Raw genomic sequence first — 23,062 nt, forward strand, 5'->3', positions numbered from 1 at the left:
ATGTTGGACTTGGAGCTCCATACTACCATCAGTCCATCACAAAATGATCTGCCAGGACTCGGCATTACCTTTTATCAATTTGATTTGAAAAATCAATTTTTTTTATGCGTGTGTGTTGACAGGAACAATAATGCAAAGTGCCACTGTGCGTGGAAAGAGAGATTGCGTAGTAAATAGGATAATCACAGGTGTGGCGCTCCTCAGAGTCCTCTCCGCGTGCTGCCACGCCGGCCGCGTCGACGACGGCCTCCGGCAGCTGAGCGACATCTCGAGGTGGTGCTCCGTCACCCAGTGCTGGTCATGTGAGCCGTCAGTGCCGTTGCCGGTTGATTAATTACCATGTTGATTGTGTTTGTCATAATTTTTTGCTTTGCTTTGGGAATCTTTTTCCTAATTATTTTCATACTAGGATTATGTCCGTACGTTGCTACGGGCAAAACAAATTCATTCCATAAACATTAATTTTTCATTGTATAATTTTTTTAACAACATGTATAATAGAAGCATTCTCTTGTTTTAAATAGAAGTGCAATTAATTGTCAACAGATAGAATGCCAGTTTCATGTAATCTTTCTATCGCACAACATCCTACTTCCACCACCCAGACGCTCCACAGCACGACCACCATCCCTCACACTGCCAACTAACCATCCATCCAACCAGTCATAAGGAAAATAAAATGATGTCAATATAAAATCACAGGTTAGGATAAGAGGCCTCATCATATTACTATAGACCTTCAGTAAAACCTATCAATGAACAAGTACAATATGCTACCGATATTGGTAATTGGATGGCACAAAACAGATTATATACTTATTTTAGTTTTCATATAAGACCTAGAACTTTTTTTTGAGATTTGCGTTCTTACCCCTATTTTGAACCCCAATTATGATTTTACCCCTATTTTTTTCACTTTGTATTTTTACCCCTACTTTATGAAAACAAAGCCTCTGTTTACCCTTATTCCTAACTCTTAAATCTGTCAGTTCCATCCGGAATAAATGAAATAAAAAAATAGAAAAAATCCTTTGTAATATGATGAAAAGACAACAATACCCCGTCCCTTCCTACCCCTCCACTCCCACCCACACCCAGTGCGGCGCCAGCACCGAAAGTGCGTGTTATACAACTAGCTTTGATAATTGTAACTATAGTTTTTATCCTACAACGTGCATCATTGTGGGATTGAGCATGACCAAGTGCTGCCTACCTTTCCGAGAGCTAAAGTAGTTGGTGTCCTTGATTACCATCTTTTGATGGCGTGTAAAGTGCAGTGCCTCCGATTCTTAATTATCTCCACCCACACCTCTTCACTCCTTTAATTTGATTGGAGTGCTCTCTAGCTACTTCGTCGCGCACCTCCGGTCATTGCTACTCCCTCAACACTTGCTTTGGGCCTCCCGGTCCTGGTAAGTTGTGGTAGCTGCTGAATACTTGATTAGTGCTAATTAATGGAGATTAGACGACCTCTCTTGATTCTACATGTGGATTTATGCTTGTTGATTGAGAGAATTTTATTCTTCTAAATCTGTTTCCACTTCTCTGAGTTTAGTGTTGTATTTATTGGTAAAGGAGATTTATCAGGTATCACTCGAGCATCATCCTAGGCAGCAAGGTTCTTGTATTAGAAGATGGCTCGCAATCAAGAAGACAGACGCGCGCGCCTTGCCCTGGAGAAGGCGTTACATGATGATCGCGTGGAGCCAAGCTTTGTTCCTCTCTCACTTCTCGAGGACATCACAGGGAATTTCTCCGAGGATGCAGAGATTGGCCGTGGAGCATCTGCAACGGTATACAAGGTGTGTAGTGTACCCTACGAATGGAATGTATAACCCCTTCTTGACCTGCCTCTACTACGAAATAAGTAACAACCAACGATGTCATCTACAGGGAAGCCTAGAGAATGGAACGGTTGCCGTGAAGAGGCTAAAGAAGGTTAAATGGGGAGATTATCAGTTTGGAGATAATGAGCTTAGTTGTATGATACAGGCCAATCATAAAAATATTGTAAGGCTCTTAGGATACTGTCTTGTGGCAGAAAGAGCATGGGTGCCCGTGCCCAGACCAGAAGGCTGGTCCTGGGAAGACGCAAATCGCCAATTGCTCCTCTGCACCGAGTACCTGCCTAATGGCAGCCTTGACAGGTATATCAAAGGTATGATCAATCATGTACACATAACAAAATTTACTTCTTGCAAATCTTTTTTTGTGAATTACTCGACAATTGACATATAATATATGCTGCATATTCTCCGTAGACGAATCTTGCAGATTCCAATGGAGCACACGCTATCAAATAATAAAGGGAATTTGTGAGGGCCTAGACTATCTTCACCAGCAAACTGGGCCCATTATTCACAGGGATCTCAAACCTGAGAATATACTACTAGATCATAACATGGTGCCAAAGATCGCGGACTTCGGTCTATCAAGGATCTTTAGCGAAGGACAAATCGACGCCTCTACTGTAAACTTGGCTGGAACTCCGTATGCTTCTGATCGAGTCCTCTGTCAGAAACCCAGCATTTGTTTTGGCTTCAACTACTAAGTATGTTGCATACATAGCCTTCAATTCATCCATTAACCAACGAAACTACATGAATTATTTTGCAGCGGATACATGGCACCAGAGGTGTATACATTTGGCGCCAATAACAGAGATAGGAGATTAATGATCTCAAGAGAGGCTGACAGATATAGTCTTGGCGTTATAATCATGGATCTTCTCGTGGGACGTGATAAAACAAAAGATTTTCTTCGGAATAAACAAGGGGGACGCTACAAAGTTGACGAGGTAATAACCATCAGTATGACGTACTGTTCCTAGTTACAGTATAACATCCTAAAAAATCAGAAAATGTATTAAGCACAACTGACAATATGTTATGGAAACAAGTCTTAGATTATTTGACTTCTTATTAACCCCTAAAAAAAGGCAAAATAATGATAGATATTAAGTCATGATGTACAGCAAAAAAAAACATTCTCCTCTACATTGTTTTATTTGTTTGTTCATCAGGATCGCTGCATGTGGTTTATACAAACATTATGTGTGTTGATTTCCTAGTATATATTAAGAATGCCGTTCCCTTTCTAAACCTCATTGTGGTTGTATTCGTAGGTACTTCAATTTTGGGAGGGTGCGTTTAAGACACTAGCAGAGGAGCACCATATACTAGTTAGACAACAAGTAAAGTTATGTGCTGAGATAGCCATGGAATGCATGGACATGGATCCACGGGATGAGGTAAGAGAGAATAGTTGCCTTATCACTTCTTTTTATCGCATTAATATGTCTGACAAAAATTGCCTAGGGTGCTTTGTTTTGATGATGTCTAGCATCCATTTTTCATTTTTTCTGTTTGTCGCAGACTACTGGCGCCTCAGTTTCCGAAGAGAGGAGGACCCCTGAGCAAAGGCCTACGGCATCCCAAATCACCCGTAGGCTTGCTGAAATGGAACAATCAAACTGGGCAGCACTAGAGAAGGTATGTGTGTGTAATCAAAGTAGTCACGATGACAGAAACTTCATTTGAATCTATTGTTATGCAATACCTCTCTGGTATCTTCCTTTCCATTTTTCAATTTGCTGTGCATAGATTTTTTATAAACTTTTTGGGATAAGGTGTGTTATTATTACACGTGTTATCGCAGCTTTGCCTTGTTGGACCAACCCCAACCGAGAGTGAGGCACTAGCAGCACTTGACATCCAGCCTCGCGTGCTCTGCTTTCACTTGAAGGATGCTGATGATCACTTGAAGGATGCTGATGATGAGGAAAGGACATGCTTACTGAACCTAACCAACAGATCCGATGGTTATGTTGGCTTTTGGATTGAAACTCCTCGGGCCATCTCTTGCGGTAAGAAATGCGGAGGCATTGTGGGTCCACTGAATACTCGGGTTGTCGTTTTGAGGTTAAAAGGTCCACCTGTGGACACGGGCGTAGTCAAGATACGGACAATAGCGATGAGCATTTTGGATGGCCTGAACAGCAAGGGGATCATTGATAATGGAGGGTTATTCGCTGACTATCTACTGGAAATGATCTGCAAATCAGCTGAAGGCGCCTCATTTGCTGGTGGAAAAAGGTTGCATGAGACAGTACTGATGACTGCTGTCATCCGCCCATCATCATTAGTACGCCCATCATCAAGACGACAATATGGTCAAATTCATTCCATAGATGTGCATCCGGACAAACCATGGTAAGCACATACTGCAATTAGTTATTAGTGCGTTGACATAATTCAATATTAAACTTTGATGACCAACATTAGGTTGATATAATTTGTGAGTTGCTATATGGCAGAAAAGTGGTTCCATTATATTCTTATTTATAAACATTACCATTATTGTGTGTCTTGTAGCTTTACAATAAATTACCCACAATATTAGATTATATCTATCTAAGGGGCGGTGGGCCGGGAGTAGCCTTTTAGGTCAAACTGTGCAGGCACTGGTGTGATCCATGCAATTTGTTTTCCCCCCCCTTAAAACAGGATTTTGATCAGTCTCGGAGAGACCATTTCCATTTGGAACTACGACACGCAGGTAACTCATGTTGTGCTCCCATCTTGACCTGCTTATATTTGTTTATTATCTCATCATATATACACGCATCAGGCTAATGTGTTCAGTAATCTCAGGAGGAAGAGGAAAGCTTTGCACCCGGTAAGCAAGGCAAAGGCAAAGGTTATGACCTACGTAATTATATTGAACTGGTCAAATTTATGCCAAGAGAGGGAGAAGAATGGATCGTGACCGGAGATACTTCTGGTGTCATCCGTGTGATTTTGTATGATAAAGAGAAAGAAATGAAAACATTCCGACATGACACGGGTGCTGCTATCACGTCGCTGGCAATCCACCCAGAAAAACCACTCGTGCTATCGACGGATGCAGATGGTGCGATCTGGCTAGAGAACATGGATGATGGTAAGGTCATTTGGAAACAAAAGGTACCCATCACCTCCAGGTGGATCCATGCCAAGTTTAACCCAAAGGACAACTACAAAACCTTTGTTAGCATTGACAAGTATGGCGTAATGAAGGTTTGTGTTTTCTGTTGAATGCACTACCTACTTCATGATTTGTTTGGTAATTGGATCATACATCGGATTAATTTTGGTCCTCACTACTCGAAATTTATTTGAAGGTCTGGGAAGTCAACGATTCCACCCAGCCACCTACCGCCATGCTAAAGGAAAAAAAGTTGGCGCTAGATAACTTTTTCGATTATCTTTGCGCCGACGACAGTGATCAGCAGTATATGATTATATCGAAGAATCCGGTTGAAGGAGGGGCTATCGCATACGTATGGCACCCTCCGCTGAAGAACACACACAGTACATCTAATTCTTGTTCGCATATTTTGTTAGTGATCTGTGCAACTAACGCTGTTCCTTTTTCTTCTGTTGAATCAGAAATGGGATTTGCAGGCAGAGAAAATAGCTCACAAAATTCTTTTTTTCCAAGACCTGGGAATTACCGCGATGTCGTGCCACCCAACACTTCCAGTAATAGTTTTAGGTACCTCCATACATGGTTCCTGCGCTATTTCCTTGTGGAACTCCACTAATAACAGGTAAAACTCTCTTTTTTGTTGTTGTTTGTATCCATAGGCACGTCTGATGTTTTGTTCTTCAATTTTCCTTGCACCTAACTTTTTCAACGAAAAAAATACAAAGGTAATAAATATGCAGAATAAGCTTTCTCATCTTCTTCCTCCGTCTGTTGTTCAAGAAAAATTCCATTCACTATTGGAAAAGATAAGCGAACAATACATATTTCTTCTGGCTTCACACATTTTCATTTGGAAAAAAATTTGAAACACCCAAGGAACAGTGCCTGACCTAGATGTTTTCCCAACTGCAGGTTCCAATTATTCGATAAGTTTTACTGATTTTTTCTGAGTCGGTTTGTGTCAAATGGTGCAACTAAGTTTGGTATGTGTACACTTCTTATGTTTACAGGGTTGAAATAGTGATTGATAACGACTACTCTGGTGCTGCAATTAAAGAGTTTGGTTTTATAGGCTCAACAAGGTAATTGATCTTACTCCTACTTTTGTACTTTGCTAACATTAAAAATTGCATATGTATATACATATATGTGAATAAAGCTGCAATTATGTGAATAATATCATTTTTGCGTAAATAAAGTAGTATTGGCTAAAGTGCGCTTCTCTCTGTATGCATAGAAATAATGTTGTTTAGAACCTAAGAGTAGAATGACGTATTCTACTCCATGGTTTACATTGAATATTTAGACTACCACATGGATCATATGAATTTGCAAATATACCCTAAGAGTAGTGAAACTGTCAAACATAGAACATATGGAAGGTTCGAAAAAATTATTGTGTAAACAATTGCCAAAGTTATGACTATTCACTATCCTTATGATATTATATTGATCAGTTTCACCAATATAATATCCTTACAACAATTTTAAGATTTGTTCAATGCCCTTGCAATAAGTTCCGTCTACATGCAATTGGTTCATTTTCTTGTTGCAGTTGTTATGGTCTCTCGGTTGCAGTTACAAGGCGGGTGCGTTCTTAACGGATAATTCACCATTGTATTTTAGCCTCGCCGTTGCATTTTGACTTGTTTATTTTTTTATCTCTATTTTGCATACTTGTGATCTAGACCGTTCAAATTGTGTAGGCTCGTCGTCAGATATAGAGGAAACCCGTTGGTCAAAGATTTCATAAGAGTCCTGGAAATCGATATGACAACAATAGCATATCAAAAATAGCAACAACCATGTTGGACTTGGAGCTCCATACTACCATCAGTCCATCAAAAAATGATCTGCCAGGACGCGGCATTACCTTTGATCAATTTGATTTGAAAAATCAATTTTTTTTATGTGTGTGTTGATGGGAACAATAATGCAAAGTGCCACTGTGCGTGGAAAGAGAGGTTGCGTAGGAAATTTGTTGGCAAATTTCTGTTCATATACGTTGAAATGTTGTCTAAATAGATGTAGCCAAATAGGGGTATGAAGACCCTCGTCTCTTGATCGGACATCCACTCTTCATCCATGGATCCGGGTAACTCATCGAGACGCATTTTTCTCCTTGTCAGGCATAAATTTGTCAAACATGAGGGGTGCGGGGTTTGTTTTAATAAAGACATATACCTTGCATGCTCTTATAGATGGTGCATAACTTTGACGTAATACCGTTGGTTCCCTTCACATTATATACCCATTGATTCCCAAATTGCCGCTATAGCTGATTTCAACACTACCCTGTAGAGCTAGTCAACTCCATCGTGAAATCTACGGTGTAGATCTATCTTCACTTCGCATGTGCATCGGCATTGATTAATTACCATGTTGATTGTGTTTGTCATAATTTTTCCTTTGCCTGGGGAATGAGCCTCTATCTTTTATAGTCTTTCTCCTAATTATTTTCGGCCTGTTCCCTTCAGCTTATTCAACCGGCTTATCAGCCACCAAACAGTATTTTCCTCTCTCAATAAATCAGCCGTTTCAACTTTTCAGCTGGCTTATAAGCTGAAGCGAACAGGCCCTTTATTTTCATACTAGGTCATGCCCGTGCGTTGCTACGGGCGAAACAAATCCTTTCCATAAACATTAATTTTCGTTTTATAAATTTTTTTAAAAAACATATATAATAGAAGCATTCACTTTGTTTTAAACAGAAGTACAAATAATTGTCAAAAAAATAGAATGCCTAGCTATTTGAACACTTGGTAACAGATTCTTTCCATTACCCAGTTTCATGTAATCTTTTTGTCTCACAACTATCATCCTATTTCCACCACCCAGACGCTGGCAGAGCAAGCTCCGTGCTGCTAGCAGCTAGCGGCAACCTCCTTTGCTGCCACTTCCCGTCGTCAACATCTCCATCAGCACCACCACCACCACCATCCCTCACACTGCCAACTGACCATCCATTCATCCAACCAGTCAATAATGCAACAGTTAAAGGAAAAGAAATGATGCCAATATAAAATCATCTGCTATTGCCATTTGTTGGATCAATCGCTGCTCAGGTAAGTTGGTGCTTCGATAAAGACTTGTATTGGTTGGTGCTTCTTTGGCTTCGATAAAGACCATGTTTATGGATACATTGCAAAATGCTGGTGTTTGTACTCTCGATGTACCTGTGAACCCTTTTTCCCCCATTGAGTTGTTGTTGCTTTGTTTCCATTTTTTTTCTTTATACGGTATGCTTCATTTTCTTGAGGTCGCACCAGCTGACAGGCATGGCCCAATCTATACGTATCGAGAATGCTCATCCATGTGTCAACAAGTCAACAGAGAACAGGGGTACCGGGTACAGATACAGTGCCTTCACAGGTGACACAGACTACACTGGAATGTGTGCAGGTTACTGAAGTTGCCATTGCCAAAGAACTTGAGATGCGAACTCTTGGAGCTCTGAACTGATAACTTCTGGAACGTTCTAGAAAGAGGAGACACGGTTTATTCCATCATCAGAAAGCTTATTTGCTACAGGCCTACAGCTATCGTCCGGGGTGAGAGCCTACACGGTCGTCGCCGGCGGCGCGCATGGTGGGGTTGTTCACTTGGCGCCGCCGTGGGCGCTGGCCATGTCGACGGGAGGCCTCTCGACGTCCTCCATGTCCTCGCGCACGAACACCGCCTGGTCCAGCACCGACGGCCCAGCAGGCTGCTCGTGCGGGCCGCCGTGGCCGTTGCCGGCGGCCTCCTCGGCGGGGACAAAGACCCCCGTCTCCTGGTCGGGCACCCAGGCGTCGGCGGCCTCCTCGGCGCCCACGCCGCCCAGCGCGTCGGCCGCCTCGTCGGGGAGCAGCGTCGCGGACCGGTCCCCCTGCACCACCTCCACGTTCTTGCGGTTCAGCGACGCCTCCACCTGCGCCGCGGTGACCGCCGCCGCCGCCGCCGCGTCGTGACGGTCGCCGGCGCTCTGGTCCTCCCGGCGCTGTTGGGCGCTGCTGTGCGACAGACCCCGAGTTCCTCCGCTCCTGCAAAAGACCAACGCAGACATGAATAGTGATGCGCATCAGGATCGTAAAGCTTGCGAGGACGCAAGATCCGAGGAAAGGGAAGAGCTTGCAGATCGAAATGCACCCATCGTCAACTCCGAAACGAGCTCAGATGGTCTGCTTGTTATATGTTACCTGCACGACGAGAGAACGGCGGCGAGCCCACTCTGCTCGGCCGCCCGGCGGCCGGTGACGACGGCGGCGAGCGCTCTCGTGGCCATGGACATGATGGAACGGTGAAGAAACAGCTAGCCTGAGGCTCTGAGCAGAGGCGGATCAGCGAAGGAACGGATCTATCCAAGGATGAGAGTAAGAACTTATCCGTACGGTCCTTTCCCCTGCTGGAGTAAAGTTTACTACTCCCAGATCGGGGAATGCGACGACGTGTGCGGGAATCAGCGGAGGTGGTTGCTGGTGAGTAATGGCGTGGCGACACGATGCCATGGGGGGCCGGGCGTGGTATTTTATAGGGCCTGGCGCTGGTCGGTGGAAGAAAAGCAGGGAGAGCCGAGGCGAGGCCGGCCGGCGACGACGACGCCACTCGCTGCGAGTGCGTGGCACCGGCCACCGCCCTTTTCGCAAATCACGTCAGCAAATCCGCAGAGTCTTGACACCTCGAGAAAATTTACTTGCTCATTATTCTTAAAAAAAGAGAGAGAGAAAAAATTCCTCGATCATAGTTTCTTGTATCAAACGGAGTCTCAGTGCTGCAGCTCGATTTCTACTATCCATTTTCTAAAGAAAATCTTGAACAAACTTGTCTCTCATTTTCTTTCCTTCTGAAATCTGATCATGCTGATATTTCGTGATGATAAGCTCAAGGGTCGAATGAAAGATCCCGAACAATTCTTTGTCTGAACAGCTCGTAAGCCAAGTCTGAACCTCGCTCCTTGGCAGAACGCTGTGGAGACTACTACTGGCGGAGAGTTCAGTCAAAACGCGAGATCTTCCAAGATGGGAGGATCTACGCTAGCTGTTTCTACCTGATAGTATAAAAATTTACAGCTGTGTCAACCATCCCGTTGCGGATCACCGCACCTTGACCAAAGGAGTTAAGCAAAGCAGCTGCGTGCATCGCTAACAGACACGCAGATATGCGTGAGGGACACTGGAGAAGCGCCTGGAGAACGGCAACATTTTTTTTTCCTCTTGCGAAGAGGTTGGCTACTGAAACTTGCAGTAGCTTCAGGCCTTGTTTAGTTGCCCAACTTGGGTGCACCCAAATTACTTGTATTTGTAAATTATTGTTCGAATATTGACTAATTAGACTCAAAAGATTCATCTCGCAAAGTACAACAAAACTGTGCAATTAGTTTTTACTTTCGTCTACGTTTAGTACTCCATGCATGTACCGCAAGTTTGATGTGATGGGGAATCTTCTTTTTGCATAGTGCCAAAGTTGGGAGTTGGGGGTGAACTACCTTGTTTAGTTGGCGAATTTGGGAGGTGCCAAATTACTGTTACAGCACTGTAGCACACTGTAGCGTTTCGTTTGTATTTGTGAATTATTGTCCAAATATTGACTAATTAGGCTCAAAAGATTCGTCTCACAAAGTACAACAAAACTGTGCAATTACTTTTTAATTTCATCTATATTTAGTACTCCATGCATGTACCGCAAGTTTGATATGATGGGGAATCTTCTTTTTGCATAGTGCCAAAGTTGGGAGTTGGGAGTAACTAAACATGACCTAAACATGGCCTCAGATGGAGAACGGCATCTGGAAGCTGGGGTTGAAACAGCTGCCCCAGATCTTCTTCTTTTTTCTTGCATCGGAGACAAGGCACATATTCCAGTCACCCAGCGCGACAGATCACTCGACAACCACAGACAGAGCACAGGCACAAAGTTCAGGCTACTGGCTACACAGCATAAGAACAATCATCCAGGATGACAAATGTCTAAAGGAAATATGCCTCTGAAGAGACAAGACCGCACTAGACGAAAGGTAGCACTGATTTATTCAGACCAAGTACTACGAATCCGGGAACACAGCACAGGCAGCCTGTAGCTACAACCATCAGTACATCATCGTGTCCAGTTTGGGCCATCAGACCATGACCATCACCACCTGAACCTGCAATTGAAAGTTCAGGTTCAGAACTTCAAATCCAACAGGGTGAGTGAAACAAGTATTGCCAACGGGCAATTGTTCAGGCAAATGGCACGAAAGACTTTGCCTCCAACCTGATCAAGGCTTGATATCCTTGACGATGAAGTTCTGGCGGCTGATGGGGTTCATGACCACCGGCGGCCCTGCGGTGCGAGGCCAGGCCTGGAACTGCTTGTCCGTCGCCTCCCACCACTCCTTGTCCGACACCGTCCTCGGTGTTGTGCCTGATCACCATTCAATACAAATTGTAAAAAGAGCAGAGATGTTTTGCAGTAGTAACTACTCGAGATCGGGCACACCATTCTTACCTCCAAAAACCTTCTTCTGTGCCACTAGGACATCGGAAGCATATGCGATGGCGGCGGAGGCAGCAAGGGCAGCGATGATGTACTTGCCAGACATTGCTGAAACTACAGAATTTAGCATGCAAGAAGTCAGTGATGCATGAAGGAGCGTGTTACACAGTAGACGTGCATGCAGGAAGCATGGGCATACCATACACAATGGAAGAAAGGAAACAAAAGGCAAGTGTCATGCAAGAGGCATAGCTTACAAGGAAACATTTAGTTGGGTTATTAATTTTCAGAGGGCAGAAAAATCAAGTGCTTTGTATCCGCGCAGGATAGAACAATGGCTAGATAACCTGTTGTAATCTCTTTCCCACCCTCCTCTTTGCTTCTCCCCTTTGTAAATACTCCTCTTTAATTTTATCCAATATATACAACCAGTAGGGGGCAACCCCTCCTATTTCATCCCAAAAAGAAAACAAGGGCTGCATTCAGAAAACGACAAGTATGCCATTCAGTTGAAAATGGAATCACAGGAAGCCTGGCCTAACTGATCTATGGGAGTACAAGTCTACAACATGAAAATGAGAGGTGAAGAGGGATAAATTATGTTTATGCCCATGTAGGCATCCAAGTTACCCTTGAGACCTTCCAAAAAAAAGGTTACCCTTGAGAAATCGGAACAGCAATAGTCATTAGATTGTATCATTTAGTCTGATATAGGATATTCTCTAAGGGCCCCAACTGAAACTAATCAAGGGCCACATTACATATAGTATTCAGCAAATAAGCGGTTTATCCAATTCTGCATTCATAACAATCTTCTTACTCAACATCAAAACTGTATTGTAAGGAAAAACTAAAACTGAACCCAACCAATTCCAGGCCAGCAGGGATGTTACAAAGCCCCTTAACAAACCCAACAGCAATGCCTCTTGCAGGCACTACAGATTCAGAGTCAGGGTAAATAAATGCAAGTTACTAGCCCAAAAATTATGACCTTTCTGTGCATTAGTAACAGTGGATAGACCAAAACACAGGAGGGACAACAGCTCCTCCATGGAGACTGCAATGGTACAGCCATGCTGGTATACTCTTTGCTGATGCATCAGATCTGCCACATCCACATCCCCCCTTGGCACTTGCTACTGTTTGCTGCTCACACATCGATGCCCAGAGCTCCGATACCCGGGCGAAGTTAAATTACGCTAGATAGCAGCACAATGCAAACAGGTTTGGACGGTGAAGCCTCGTAATCCCTGCCACTTGCTGCAGGTGATTATACTATATATAACACAAGTGGCGATTCAAACTGCAGCTTCGTACGCTTGCCCCCAGGAAAGAAAGAAAGAAAGAAACTCCTACCCGCGGAAAGGCACAAATCCCGATTATTATACACAAGACTAGCTGTCGCATCTTCAGATCTTTGGGGTGGGGAGAAGTTGAGAAGAGAACCGAAAGAGATGCCGGAGGCCAGTAACAGTAAAAATTCAGGCAGGGAAGGGGTTAGGAAAGGGGTGGATTTGGATTCCTCTAATTTTATACCTCTGGGTCGTGGCTTTCCCGCTCCTGATCGAGGGGTTCTTGTTCTTGGTTGCCACTCCTCTTCAGCTCGCGTTCTTGCTGCTCTCTGTATCTGTTCCAATCTCTCTCTTGCTGCTGCCGATGCGGAGCGGAGGGTTCTGGAGAGAGCGAGAGATGAGGGTGGGGGAGAGGGAGACAGAGACAGTGCGCCGTCGTCTCGTCGGACCACCAACGTACACGTGGAGGGACAGACAGGACAAGACACAACTGCAAGGAGAGGAAATGAAACAACCGGGCTGAAAAGCGAGAAGGCGATCTCGGCCCAAACGTATGCGTAAGTGGCCCGATTAAATGGGCCTACAGAAAATACGGCCCATATAGACTTTTTTCCCTGAGACTCCTGCAGTCTGCCTTCATTCAGTTGGGCTGAAAAAAAGAAAGCCCCGGACCCCCGTGCTGGTGCGGAGGCTACTGGATGGAGCGCGCAACTCCCCACGCCCACGGCCGAGACGCGATGGCCGCCGGACCGCCGCCGCTCGCCGGCGCCGGCGACCGGGGTTCCTTCTCCTCCTCCAACCACCATCACCACCCGCCTCCCCCGCCACCGCCCAAGATCCTCCTCGCCAAGCCGCCGCTGCCGCACGCCTCGTCCTCCGGCGCCGACGACGAGGGGGGCGGCGCCGGGGCCCGCGCGCGCCAGGCGCCGCAGCCGGGATCGCTCAGCCTCGTCTCCGACGCGTGGGAGGTCCACACCGACAAGATCCTCCCGGTGCGCGCAGCTCCCGCCCCCCTTTGCTGTCAGTTGTCCGCACAGCCAGTGCAGAGGGCTTCACCTTTACTGGTTTCCGTACATACAAGAGGAGGCTATGTTAGGCACTTAGGATGTGCTGATCAACGGAAAACGATTATTGTTCTTGTGGGCTGCAGCTAGTTTTAGGGCTGTTAAGTGTCTGGGTTTAGCGTTCACGCTGTTATGTCGCATTGTTCAGTCTAGCTTTACCTTTTAGGGCAGATTCTTGTAGTTGTTTCTGTTCTTGGTTGGTGATCATGTTCAAGTAAGGCTCCTATGTGCAGTGGGTTGTTTGATTTTTGCAAGTGGTTCGTGGTTCTGTACATTCTTGTACAATGTGATTCTGCATTCAAGTGGGAATCCTGCTGTGTCTTTCTATGTTCTGCACTAACCATATCCTACCTATATGCAGTTGTTACTGTGATTATTTGCATAAGCATGGCCGTTCTACCTTTTAAACTTTAAACAGGATATGAGGCTTGGATAGTGTCGAAATTAGTGAAAGTATTTTCTTAGTTCGTTCCTGAAAGCTTACTGATGTGCCCTGGCTGTGTTCTGCAGTATTTGACAGAGAACAATGACTTCATGGTCATTGGGGTAATTGGTCCACCTGGTGTAGGCAAGTCAACCATCATGAACGAGCTTTATGGATATGATGCAAGCTCGCCTGGTACGGTACTACTTCACTTCTCTTACGTTCTTTTCATATATTGAGCAAACATTCCGATTTGCATTGATTGTCATAGTGGTATGCACTTATAAGCATTATTGTCTACATCCTCTTTGCAGTTAATGACATGAACACTGTTTCAGTTTCCACCATATAAAATTTAGCTGCCCACAGTCTTCTATCTTCCACAGTATAAGCACTATAAACCTCTTTTGTGTCCATAATGCTGCCGAACAATCCTTTTCTTTTTTCTTTTTTGCTTCACTGTTTGTTCTGTACTAACACTTAGATCAGTCAAAACTCATATTGTTGAGCATTGTGTTTAGGTATGCTTCCTCCTTTCCCTACACAAACTGAGGAAGTCAAATTGATGGGGAAACACTGTACTACTGGTATTGACCTCAGACTTTCTAATGAGCGAGTTATACTCCTTGACGCTCAGGTGAGCTTAAATTATGTTTATTCTGTTTCTGCAATACAAACATGTTCTGAATATCTTGCTTGCCAATTTGTCAAATGAAATCCCTTTTTCCCTGCAGCCAGTGTACAGTCCCTCTGTTCTAATTGATATGATGAGGCCAGATGGTTCGTCCACAATTCCTGTCCTTAACGGCGACCCCTTATCAGCAGACCTGGCTCATGAGCTAATGGGAATCCAGGTAAAGACGATACTTCAATTGTTAAACTTGGTTGTGCTACTGCTAGTACTTTGGGCAATACCTAATAATTGATCAGTGTTTTCTATTGTTCTGCAAGGAATTGCTGTAGCTTGGTGTTTTCTTGGCATCTGTTTGCAATATATTACTGGTCGTGTCAGAAGGGATGAATGATTTGTCTATGTGGGACCTCATGCTTACAGTAAGTTATCTGCTATAATTCTTACCTTCTATCAGCCCATCTGGAAGAATAGAGAAAATTACATCTATAGCTTCTTGGTTGAGGATCTGAGTTTTCACCAAACTTCCAAGAAAACTGGGCATGTATTTTTAGTGTTTTGATGCTTCTATACCATATACCTGCTTCTCCCATCACAGTTTTCTGCCATATCCTAACTAGTTTACAATATCTTGGCTTTTGGGAGTTGGCAGTAATGCAGAAGGCTGAATGAATGCTCCAATACATTTTTGCAGGTTGATTTACTGAAGCATAACATACCTGATCCATCCTTGTTGACCTCAGCAGCTTCCCAAGACAAGGAAAACAAAAATGATGACCAATCGGGCAGTGAAGACTACATTTCTGATCTCTGTTTTGTGCATGCTAGGTCAGCAACTCTGCATTTCTCGCTGCTATGATCCTCTTTTTGTTAATTAAGGGAAACTTATAGGTTCATTTCTATTTTGATGAACAAAGAGATCTATGCCATTTTTTGTCTTGTTAAAAGCATTTATTGTTTCTTTTCAGAAAAGATTAATTTTGTTGCGTTATAAGAACACAGCACTTCCACACCTAAATCAGCTTTGTTCTTGTTTATTTAATCTAAATACTTAAAGAACCTTAATTGTTGTGGCTTTCTGATGGAACAGATTGCGGGAACAAGATTTTTCTCCTTCAAAACTCACGCTTCTAAGAAAAGCTCTCGAGAAGCACTTCAACTCGTCCTCTTTCAGAATTGGTAGCTCCAGTGCGACAGGTCAAGTTTCTGATTCATCAGTTTCTTCAAGTACAAAATTTGTAGACTTGTCCTCCAGCCGGCAGGACATATTTCTTCTTCCCCTGAGAGGACACGACAACTCAACAAAGTTTGAGTATGGAACACACTCATGCATGCTAGGGATGCTCCGTGATCAGGTATGGTTGCTGCACTTAGAAGTTTGCATGATGGAAAGGGAATATTCTAGGCTTGCGAATTGTACAATTTTTCCAACATAGCTTATGAACAGAAAATATGTCAGTTACATGGGAAAAAATAAAGATTCTGTTAAGGCGCAGCACAGTGTATTTATTATGTTACTCTTGTCCCAGTCCCATTTCATCCAATCATCCTTTGCACCCATATTCTAGTAAATCATGGGGAGCATTACTTGGTTTGCTGCTTTTAACTGGACCTGATAAGTTAGTTCGAGAAGCTAAGGTTACATCAAGATTCATCTTTTTGAACTCATTTCAGCAAGAAATGCCCACTGTACTATGTAAGCTTAACCTGTTTGGCACATTTCTTCTGTACCCGGTCAAGTGAGTCTGACGCGAATGAATACTTGTGTGGTTGCAGATCCTGTCGTGGCCAGCAAGGTCATTCTCGAAGAATCTCTCAGAGCGCGACTGGTTGAGAAGCTCAGCGAAGATCTGGGACATGGTGAAGAAATCCCCCGTCATCGCGGATTACTGCAAGGCGCTTCAGAGCTCAGGATTGTTTAGGAAGTAGCCATAGCTGTCTCTAGTCCCTCACTTGGACCGACTCGAAGACTGATGAATCAGATGAACTTGACGGCACGACAATGTGTGTCGAAACTTTGTACCATCACTATTCCAGTGTAAACATGCTCTCATTAGCGATAATATATTTCTAGGTACCGTTGTATGTTTATACAATCGTCAGGCTGCCTTTGCTTCCCTCATTCAGTAAAGCGAGTATGCTATGGAGACGTTTGCTCGCGGATAAGCCCATGTGTTAAGCTGAGTTACCACCACATGGATGGTCAGTTGTCTGTGAAGTGAGCTACCTGGTTCTCAGTTCCGTGTAGGGCCTATCTATTTCCGCTTATAAACGGCTTATCGGTGGAAATTAGTGAAAATCCTACTAAATATTTTGTTTATTTCCACCGATTCTCGCTTATGTGGTAAGCCGCTTCAGAGATTTGAACTACAAGAAGTGAAAAGCGAGAAGCGAGAAATTTTTGCTTAGATTATAATCAATGCATGGTTAAGAGAAGCGTATCCAAATATGACCTAGGAGGCTCATGCTTCCAAGTGCAGTGCTAGCAAGTAGCATCTCGGAAGAGTAAGCTCTGAATTGCTACGATCTGAATTCTGAACTGAGCATACCTGGTATGCTCACGCCTGGATTCACAAGGCATGGAACGGCACTCTGGCAATGGGCATCGCCTGGATTCGCCTCTCACTGCACTGACACACCCCCACCATGACCTGACCTGAAGCAGAGGAGTGCGAATTGGAAGAAGCTGCCGACGGAGGCTCGGGGTGCCGCCGGAGAGGCCGTACTTGGTTGAAGTGCGCCTGGCGTCGCGGCCCTCGAAGACGACGGAGAGCACGTCGACGCCGTCCGCCGCCGCCTTGAGGGATGTCCGCCGTCCTCCCCAGCTGACAGATAGCGGCGCACTCCTCCGCCGCGCGGCTGGGCGCGCACCCTGCTGACAGATAGCGGCGCGAAATGTACTTCGGTCGGCTGTAGCGACGGTCGCCGGTGACAGGCGCGGCCACGCCGGCGTCCCACGGTCGCCGGCGGGGAATGTTTGGATCGCGATTAAAGTCGCGATCCAATATGTTTTAGAAAACCCCCTGGCATCCTGGAAATTTTTATAAATGAACCCTCCTCCTCTAGATGGGCAGTCCTCTCGACGATCCGCCGGCGTTCTTGGACTTTTGGGATGAAGCTGAAGTCAGCAACTTGGGCATCCCAGGTCTGGAGAAGGACAAAACGGAACCGAACAAGAAGCGCGGCTGTTAGCTGTCGCCGTCGTCGGCATCAACTCGCCATCTCCTTGTCCTTGACTGGAGAATCCGTGGAGGAAGAATCAAGGAGGCGGCGGAGCGCCATGGCGGGCTCCGACCCCCGCCTCGCGCATCCAGGTCAGTAGGATCGTTCTCCTGTACGTGCTTCCTGTCTCCTCGATTTCTTCGTTGAGGCAAGACCGCATCTGCGATTGAGCCGCCAGTTGCACGCTCCCAAATCTTCCTCGACGCTCCTGCTTGCTAGTAAATTAGCGTCTCGCAAGAGATTCAGTTCTCAACTGCTGACGAGTGCCTGTAGGTAGCGGCTGTTTATCCGCAGATGGGTTGCGATCCGAATTCTGAACTGAGCATACCTGCTAGTGAACATCCAAGAATTGGGATGCGTCGAGTAGTTCAGTGCTGCTAGCACAAGTGGTTTGAGATTGGATGGTTGCTAACTGATTACTTTTGGGGGAAATTTTGGTTGCAGGATTAGCAATCGTGATCATGGGAGTCAGTGGCTGCGGCAAATCGTAAGATCATTCATCTTCTCCGGTTACTTCTTCAGTTTCTTTACATGGTGCTGTCCCCGGATACCATGATAAGCGCAAAGCATCAAATGAGAAAAGAGACCGTAGAGACAGAGACATTATCAGTAGATTATGACATAAGATGCAGGATATGCCTCATGGTTGTGATGTTGATGCCAACATTTCTTTTTCGTTTCTTAGGAACATGAGAAAACAACTGCCGTTCGTTTGTCTTGGCCTGAATTTTCTTGCCTTCCAGATTCTTGTCTTGGAACGGTTGATTTGATGATATTCTGCTAATGATAGTCCTTATGGTGAGTGAAACTTTATTTTTTCTGGGAATTCGCAGTACCGTCGCTGCATTGCTCGCTGAAGCCCTGGGCTGCAGCTTCATCGAAGCAGATGACTACCATTCCCAGGCAAACAAAGGTACATCGCCAATCGTTATGCATTATCTTTTCCAAAACTGTATCTTCCGCCAATTTCTTTGTCATCTCTGAATATCTCCTGAACTGAAAGCCAATTCTGAACTTTCTCTACTCCTGCCTGTCCATGGAAACAGCAAAGATGAGCAAGGGCATCCCCCTCTCCGATGCCGACCGCACGCCATGGCTGGAGTCCCTTCGGGACGCCATCAGCGACCGACTGGACCACGGTGAGGACGTGGCCGTCAGCTGCTCGGCGCTGCAGCTCAAGTACAGGGAGGTCCTCCGGGCGGCCGACCGGAGCTACAAGCCGGGGCACTACGCCGACTGCAGGGTGAAGTTCGTGTGCCTGAAGGCGTCGGTAGAGGTGATCACCGAGAGGATGCAGAGGAGGTCAAGCGAAGGGAAGCACTTCATGCCGGCGAGCCTGCTGCAAAGCCAGGTCGACCTGCTCCAGATCAACGCCGCCGAGGGGATCACCGAGGTAGACGCGACGGAGCACCCCGGCGACATTGTCCGTGATGCCATTGCTCAGTTCAGGGAGGAGCTGGCATCGACAGATCCTCCTTGTTTCTGAAGGCTATGCGATTCCATTCAGTGTACAAAGAGAGATCATTGATCCCTTACTTCATAGCCATGGTCCAACTGGTCATGTAGAACCTCCCACATTTGCAAACAAGCTCGTTCAACATTTACCCAGTTCATTCAAAATCAAACATCCGTAGCGATGAAACAGGCATGCCGCGGAACAGTGCTCGATAAGCAAGGGCAAGAAAACCCTTAATCTAGCTAACAACAATTCTGACTGCTATTGTTCTAACCTGCAACCCTATACAGACCCAGCATAAAACCATAAGGTCACCAATCAGAGTGACCATCAGAACAAACGAAGATCAATGTCACGGGAACTGTTGCCGATTGTAAGTGTCCTCATGGACAAACACGGGCTCGCTGCTCTGCTGCGGGATCACAGGTTGGCCCATTGCGATGCCTTGGTTCTGAGGGGTTGCTAATGTCGGCGGAGGACTTTTTGATGATGTCAGAGCGACATAGTAAACTATCGCAAGTGCCACGCTGGCAAGAGATAGCACTGCTCCACCGGAGAAGACCCCTGGCTTCACCACGTAGCAGAAGCTCCCAAAGTACATGTTCTCTGCACCTCTCTGATCATTCAGTGCAGCTCCAGTCAGCAGGAGAAGGAATGCGATTATGAAAGTGCACCTGCAGAAAGTAAACAGGTCCATGATGTTATCAGGTGCTAATGATTAGAACAAGAAGTTTGCACGTTGGTAGAATATCATATTTAAGAATCATTTCTTTGCACTTCTGAAGATAACCAGCGAGATAACCAACAAAAACCTATACAGATGAACATATTAGCACATATATCGCCTATTACAAAACCAACAAGTTAACCAGATGTTCCTTGGATAAGGCAGAATTGCACTGCCATGTAACTTGTACTTGGGATCTATGCAAAAGCTATTATATAGATCCAGCATGTGGACTACTCATATGTGTTGCTTCCAAGGATTACAATAAACACCAGCTAGTTAACAATGTGCTAACTACTAGGCCAGATCATGTATTTAGTAAAGGTTGCAGATTAAAGCATCAATGCTACACTGTTTCTTTCGAAGTGTTTCCCTGATGCAACATCAAGAATAATGAAATGATTCAAATACAGTCAAGAGATGAATAAAATAATCCTGAGCATTGGCCATTACCATGAACAGAACAATTAAACTTGAAAGAAGTAACTAGAATGCAATGTATGTAAAGCCATCATATCAAGGCTAAGCCTGAGTGTTTGGCGTTCAACATAAGCAGCAATATTCAGAGTTCTGAATTACTGAAAGGCTATGCTACTTATACAATGCGGAACAAGAATAAAACAGGTACTAATAACCTTCGAGGGCAGAATGCTTGACATTCAACATAGCTTAGTAATATTCTGAATTTTATTATTGCTAAGCCAATTCACCAAAAGCTATGTAAATTTGCACGTTGTAGGATCAAGAAAAAACAGATCATAAAAATCTAGGGCAGAAGTTTACCATGATATGATAAATGAGATCAGAGCTACACTCCAGTTAGTGTCTGATGGAACAGGATGCCTCTTACAACAGATGCAACCAGCAACCGTATTTATAGTAGACTGCGCAAGCATAAGACAGACGGCAGATATTAACCCCAGCGCTAAGGCTGGGCTTCTTGGGTATATGCATTCACCAGGAGTAGTTGTTTGAACATCTGAAACCTGCATGGGTCACATGATGAACATTACATTTGGACATGAGCAAAAATATATGCACAATTCATTAACACTAGAATGACTGCCATTTCTAGAACCTCTCTTTACACCAAATAATGTGAAATAGTCAAATACTGATAAATTTGCCGATTCTGATATGGTAAGCTAGCTCGAAGACAATGAATGCATTTTAACGTAGAAGAATAGCAGGTGCCCCTACTCGAATAACAAAATCTGTGATACACCTTAGGATTTGTAAGTAGTAGTGACACACAGCAATTACACCTGAAGCTAGTGATACCTCATCACCAAATGTGTAATAAGAAAACTTTAAACCGTTGTTCTATTAGGCAACAAAGCCTAAGGATATGTGTTCGCAAAGATGAACATTTCTAATAAAAAAAGGCAAAATTCCCGCAAAAAATCCAGATTAATTCAAATCGCTTCAGGTGATGAGTTTCAACTAAGATCAAACCAATCAAGCACAGAACCTGACACGATCAAGCCTACCGTTTCCATCACGAGGCCATTCGCTCAAAGATTTCACCTTTCATCATACACCCAAATGAAAAGCTGTATTGGAGTCCTGGTTTCATCACACCGGCGAGCTACACACACGATCACTACCATCCTCCCTCCAATGCGCAAGCCTAGCAAGATCCAAAGCCCCAAGATGTACACCAAAAACAAGCATAATCTTTTTCTTTTCCAGCACTGCACGCTAGAAGAGACTCCCTACTGCAGCCAACTCAGGTGGCCGCCACAAGAACGAGCCCAATCTTCCCCTGCCGCGAAAAGGAACCGAGATCTAACACGGCCAAGCAAAGCAAGGCCACATCTATCTAAGTACTCAAGAACAGGGGCAGCAGTAAGAGCCAAGAGGGGCAGCGCGTCATCCAAGAACCGGCCGCCGGCGTGGCAGACGGAGTCACGGAGAGGGAGAGGGAGGGGAGCAAAGCGAGGCGCACCTTGACGCGGGTGGCCTCCGCCGCGAAGCCGAGCGCCGCCGAGAGGACGCCGAGGAACCCGACCACCGCGCACACCGCCACCACCTTCCGCTCCATCTCCCCACCCACCTCTCCTCTTCACTCCACCAATCAACCACCGACTCTTCTCCTCCTCCCCTGGCCCTTCTTCCTCCGGTCGCTGCAGCGGCGACGGCAACTGCAAGCAAAGCAACGAGGGAGATAATCTGGCGGTTCGGTCCGACCGGGGGGTGGAGAGGGATTTTCCACCGAATTTTTCTCGCGACGAGTTCGCGTTTATCCCGCGGCTGGCTCTGCCACCGGCCGCCGTCGCTTTTCGCGTCTCGTCGCTTCGGGTTTGGGGAACCGGAACCGGAGCACGCCACTGCGTCGTGGGGCCCACGAATCCTCGCGGCCCCACGCCCCAGCGACTTTCACGTGGTTTTGTCTTCCACGGGACTAATGGTCAGCGACTTTCACGTGGGGCGCCGCACGGGGTGGGGGCGGTCCACGGTAGACCCGCACGACTGCGCTGACCCGTGGGGCCCACCGGGCGTGGTTCCTCGGGCGGTGCGCCGTGGACGCGGTGCAGGAGGTTTTTTTTTTTTGCTTTTCGCTGGAGTAGTGTATTCTTTTGCTTTGGATTTGGCAGCTTGGCTTTGCTTCGCTTCGCTTTGCTTGAGGAATGGAATTTCCCATTTGAAACTGATGAAAGAAAAGAAGGAAATAAAGATGCTAGGAGCACCAACGAATGGAAGGTGAGCTATATTTTCTTCCTCCCAAAATAGACCGACCAACTAAAGTGCCCAACAGCACCAATAATAATCAGTTTTTTTAGAGTACCAATAATAATCAGTTGCTTAATAGACAGGCTGTACTA

The 23,062-nt window shown here is 45.4% G+C and overlaps 5 protein-coding genes and 1 long non-coding RNA gene across 10 annotated transcripts; 3 read left to right on the forward strand and 3 right to left on the reverse strand.

Moving 5' to 3' along the window:
* The first annotated feature begins 1,224 nt into the window (after nt 1–1,224).
* On the forward strand, nt 1,225–8,150 carry LOC101757825. Of its 5 annotated transcripts, XM_004964289.2 has the most exons (15): nt 1,225–1,412; nt 1,576–1,802; nt 1,894–2,158; nt 2,262–2,490; nt 2,617–2,797; nt 3,125–3,250; nt 3,375–3,491; nt 3,658–4,211; nt 4,506–4,557; nt 4,653–5,057; nt 5,162–5,320; nt 5,430–5,590; nt 5,979–6,050; nt 6,524–6,557; nt 6,675–7,166. In XM_004964289.2, exons 2-15 carry the CDS (start codon nt 1,635–1,637, stop codon nt 6,690–6,692), a joined length of 2,541 nt encoding a protein of 846 aa, XP_004964346.1. In that variant the 5' UTR covers nt 1,225–1,412; nt 1,576–1,634; the 3' UTR covers nt 6,693–7,166. The 5 variants fall into 5 exon arrangements, with proteins under 5 accessions (XP_004964346.1, XP_022681978.1, XP_022681977.1 ...); XM_022826243.1 differs by lacking the exons at nt 6,524–6,557; nt 6,675–7,166 and adding an exon at nt 7,807–8,150; XM_022826242.1 differs by lacking the exon at nt 6,524–6,557 and having other exon boundaries at nt 1,579–1,802.
* A 161-nt stretch (nt 8,151–8,311) lies between these two features.
* Nucleotides 8,312–9,580, reverse strand: LOC101758504. Its single transcript, XM_004964290.3, has 2 exons — nt 9,147–9,580; nt 8,312–8,990 (listed from the first exon to the last, which is right to left on the reverse strand). Exons 1-2 carry the CDS (start codon nt 9,236–9,238, stop codon nt 8,567–8,569), a joined length of 516 nt encoding a protein of 171 aa, XP_004964347.1. The 5' UTR covers nt 9,239–9,580; the 3' UTR covers nt 8,312–8,566.
* A 1,153-nt stretch (nt 9,581–10,733) lies between these two features.
* Nucleotides 10,734–13,117, reverse strand: LOC111256956. The gene is made up of 4 exons (XR_002677244.1): nt 12,958–13,117; nt 11,434–11,535; nt 11,200–11,349; nt 10,734–11,089 (listed from the first exon to the last, which is right to left on the reverse strand). It is a non-coding gene; the product is annotated as an uncharacterized LOC111256956 (long non-coding RNA).
* Nucleotides 13,118–13,251: 134 nt separating this feature from the next.
* LOC101760398 (protein SMG9) lies at nt 13,252–16,923 on the forward strand. The gene is made up of 8 exons (XM_004964295.3): nt 13,252–13,705; nt 14,288–14,396; nt 14,723–14,838; nt 14,936–15,055; nt 15,165–15,254; nt 15,527–15,660; nt 15,923–16,187; nt 16,609–16,923. The coding sequence occupies exons 1-8, from the start codon at nt 13,412–13,414 to the stop codon at nt 16,759–16,761; spliced, it is 1,281 nt and encodes a 426-aa protein (XP_004964352.1). The 5' UTR covers nt 13,252–13,411; the 3' UTR covers nt 16,762–16,923.
* A 787-nt stretch (nt 16,924–17,710) lies between these two features.
* LOC101759996 (probable gluconokinase) lies at nt 17,711–19,658 on the forward strand. The gene is made up of 4 exons (XM_004964294.3): nt 17,711–18,146; nt 18,499–18,541; nt 18,888–18,967; nt 19,101–19,658. Exons 1-4 carry the CDS (start codon nt 17,945–17,947, stop codon nt 19,538–19,540), a joined length of 765 nt encoding a protein of 254 aa, XP_004964351.1. The 5' UTR covers nt 17,711–17,944; the 3' UTR covers nt 19,541–19,658.
* Nucleotides 19,613–22,518, reverse strand: LOC101759593. The gene is made up of 3 exons (XM_004964293.2): nt 22,186–22,518; nt 21,021–21,223; nt 19,613–20,184 (listed from the first exon to the last, which is right to left on the reverse strand). Exons 1-3 carry the CDS (start codon nt 22,279–22,281, stop codon nt 19,863–19,865), a joined length of 621 nt encoding a protein of 206 aa, XP_004964350.1. The 5' UTR covers nt 22,282–22,518; the 3' UTR covers nt 19,613–19,862.
* Between the last annotated feature and the right edge of the window lie 544 nt (nt 22,519–23,062).

This window comes from Setaria italica, chromosome IV (genome assembly GCF_000263155.2).
Source record: "Setaria italica strain Yugu1 chromosome IV, Setaria_italica_v2.0, whole genome shotgun sequence".
Lineage (NCBI taxonomy): Eukaryota > Viridiplantae > Streptophyta > Magnoliopsida > Poales > Poaceae > Setaria > Setaria italica.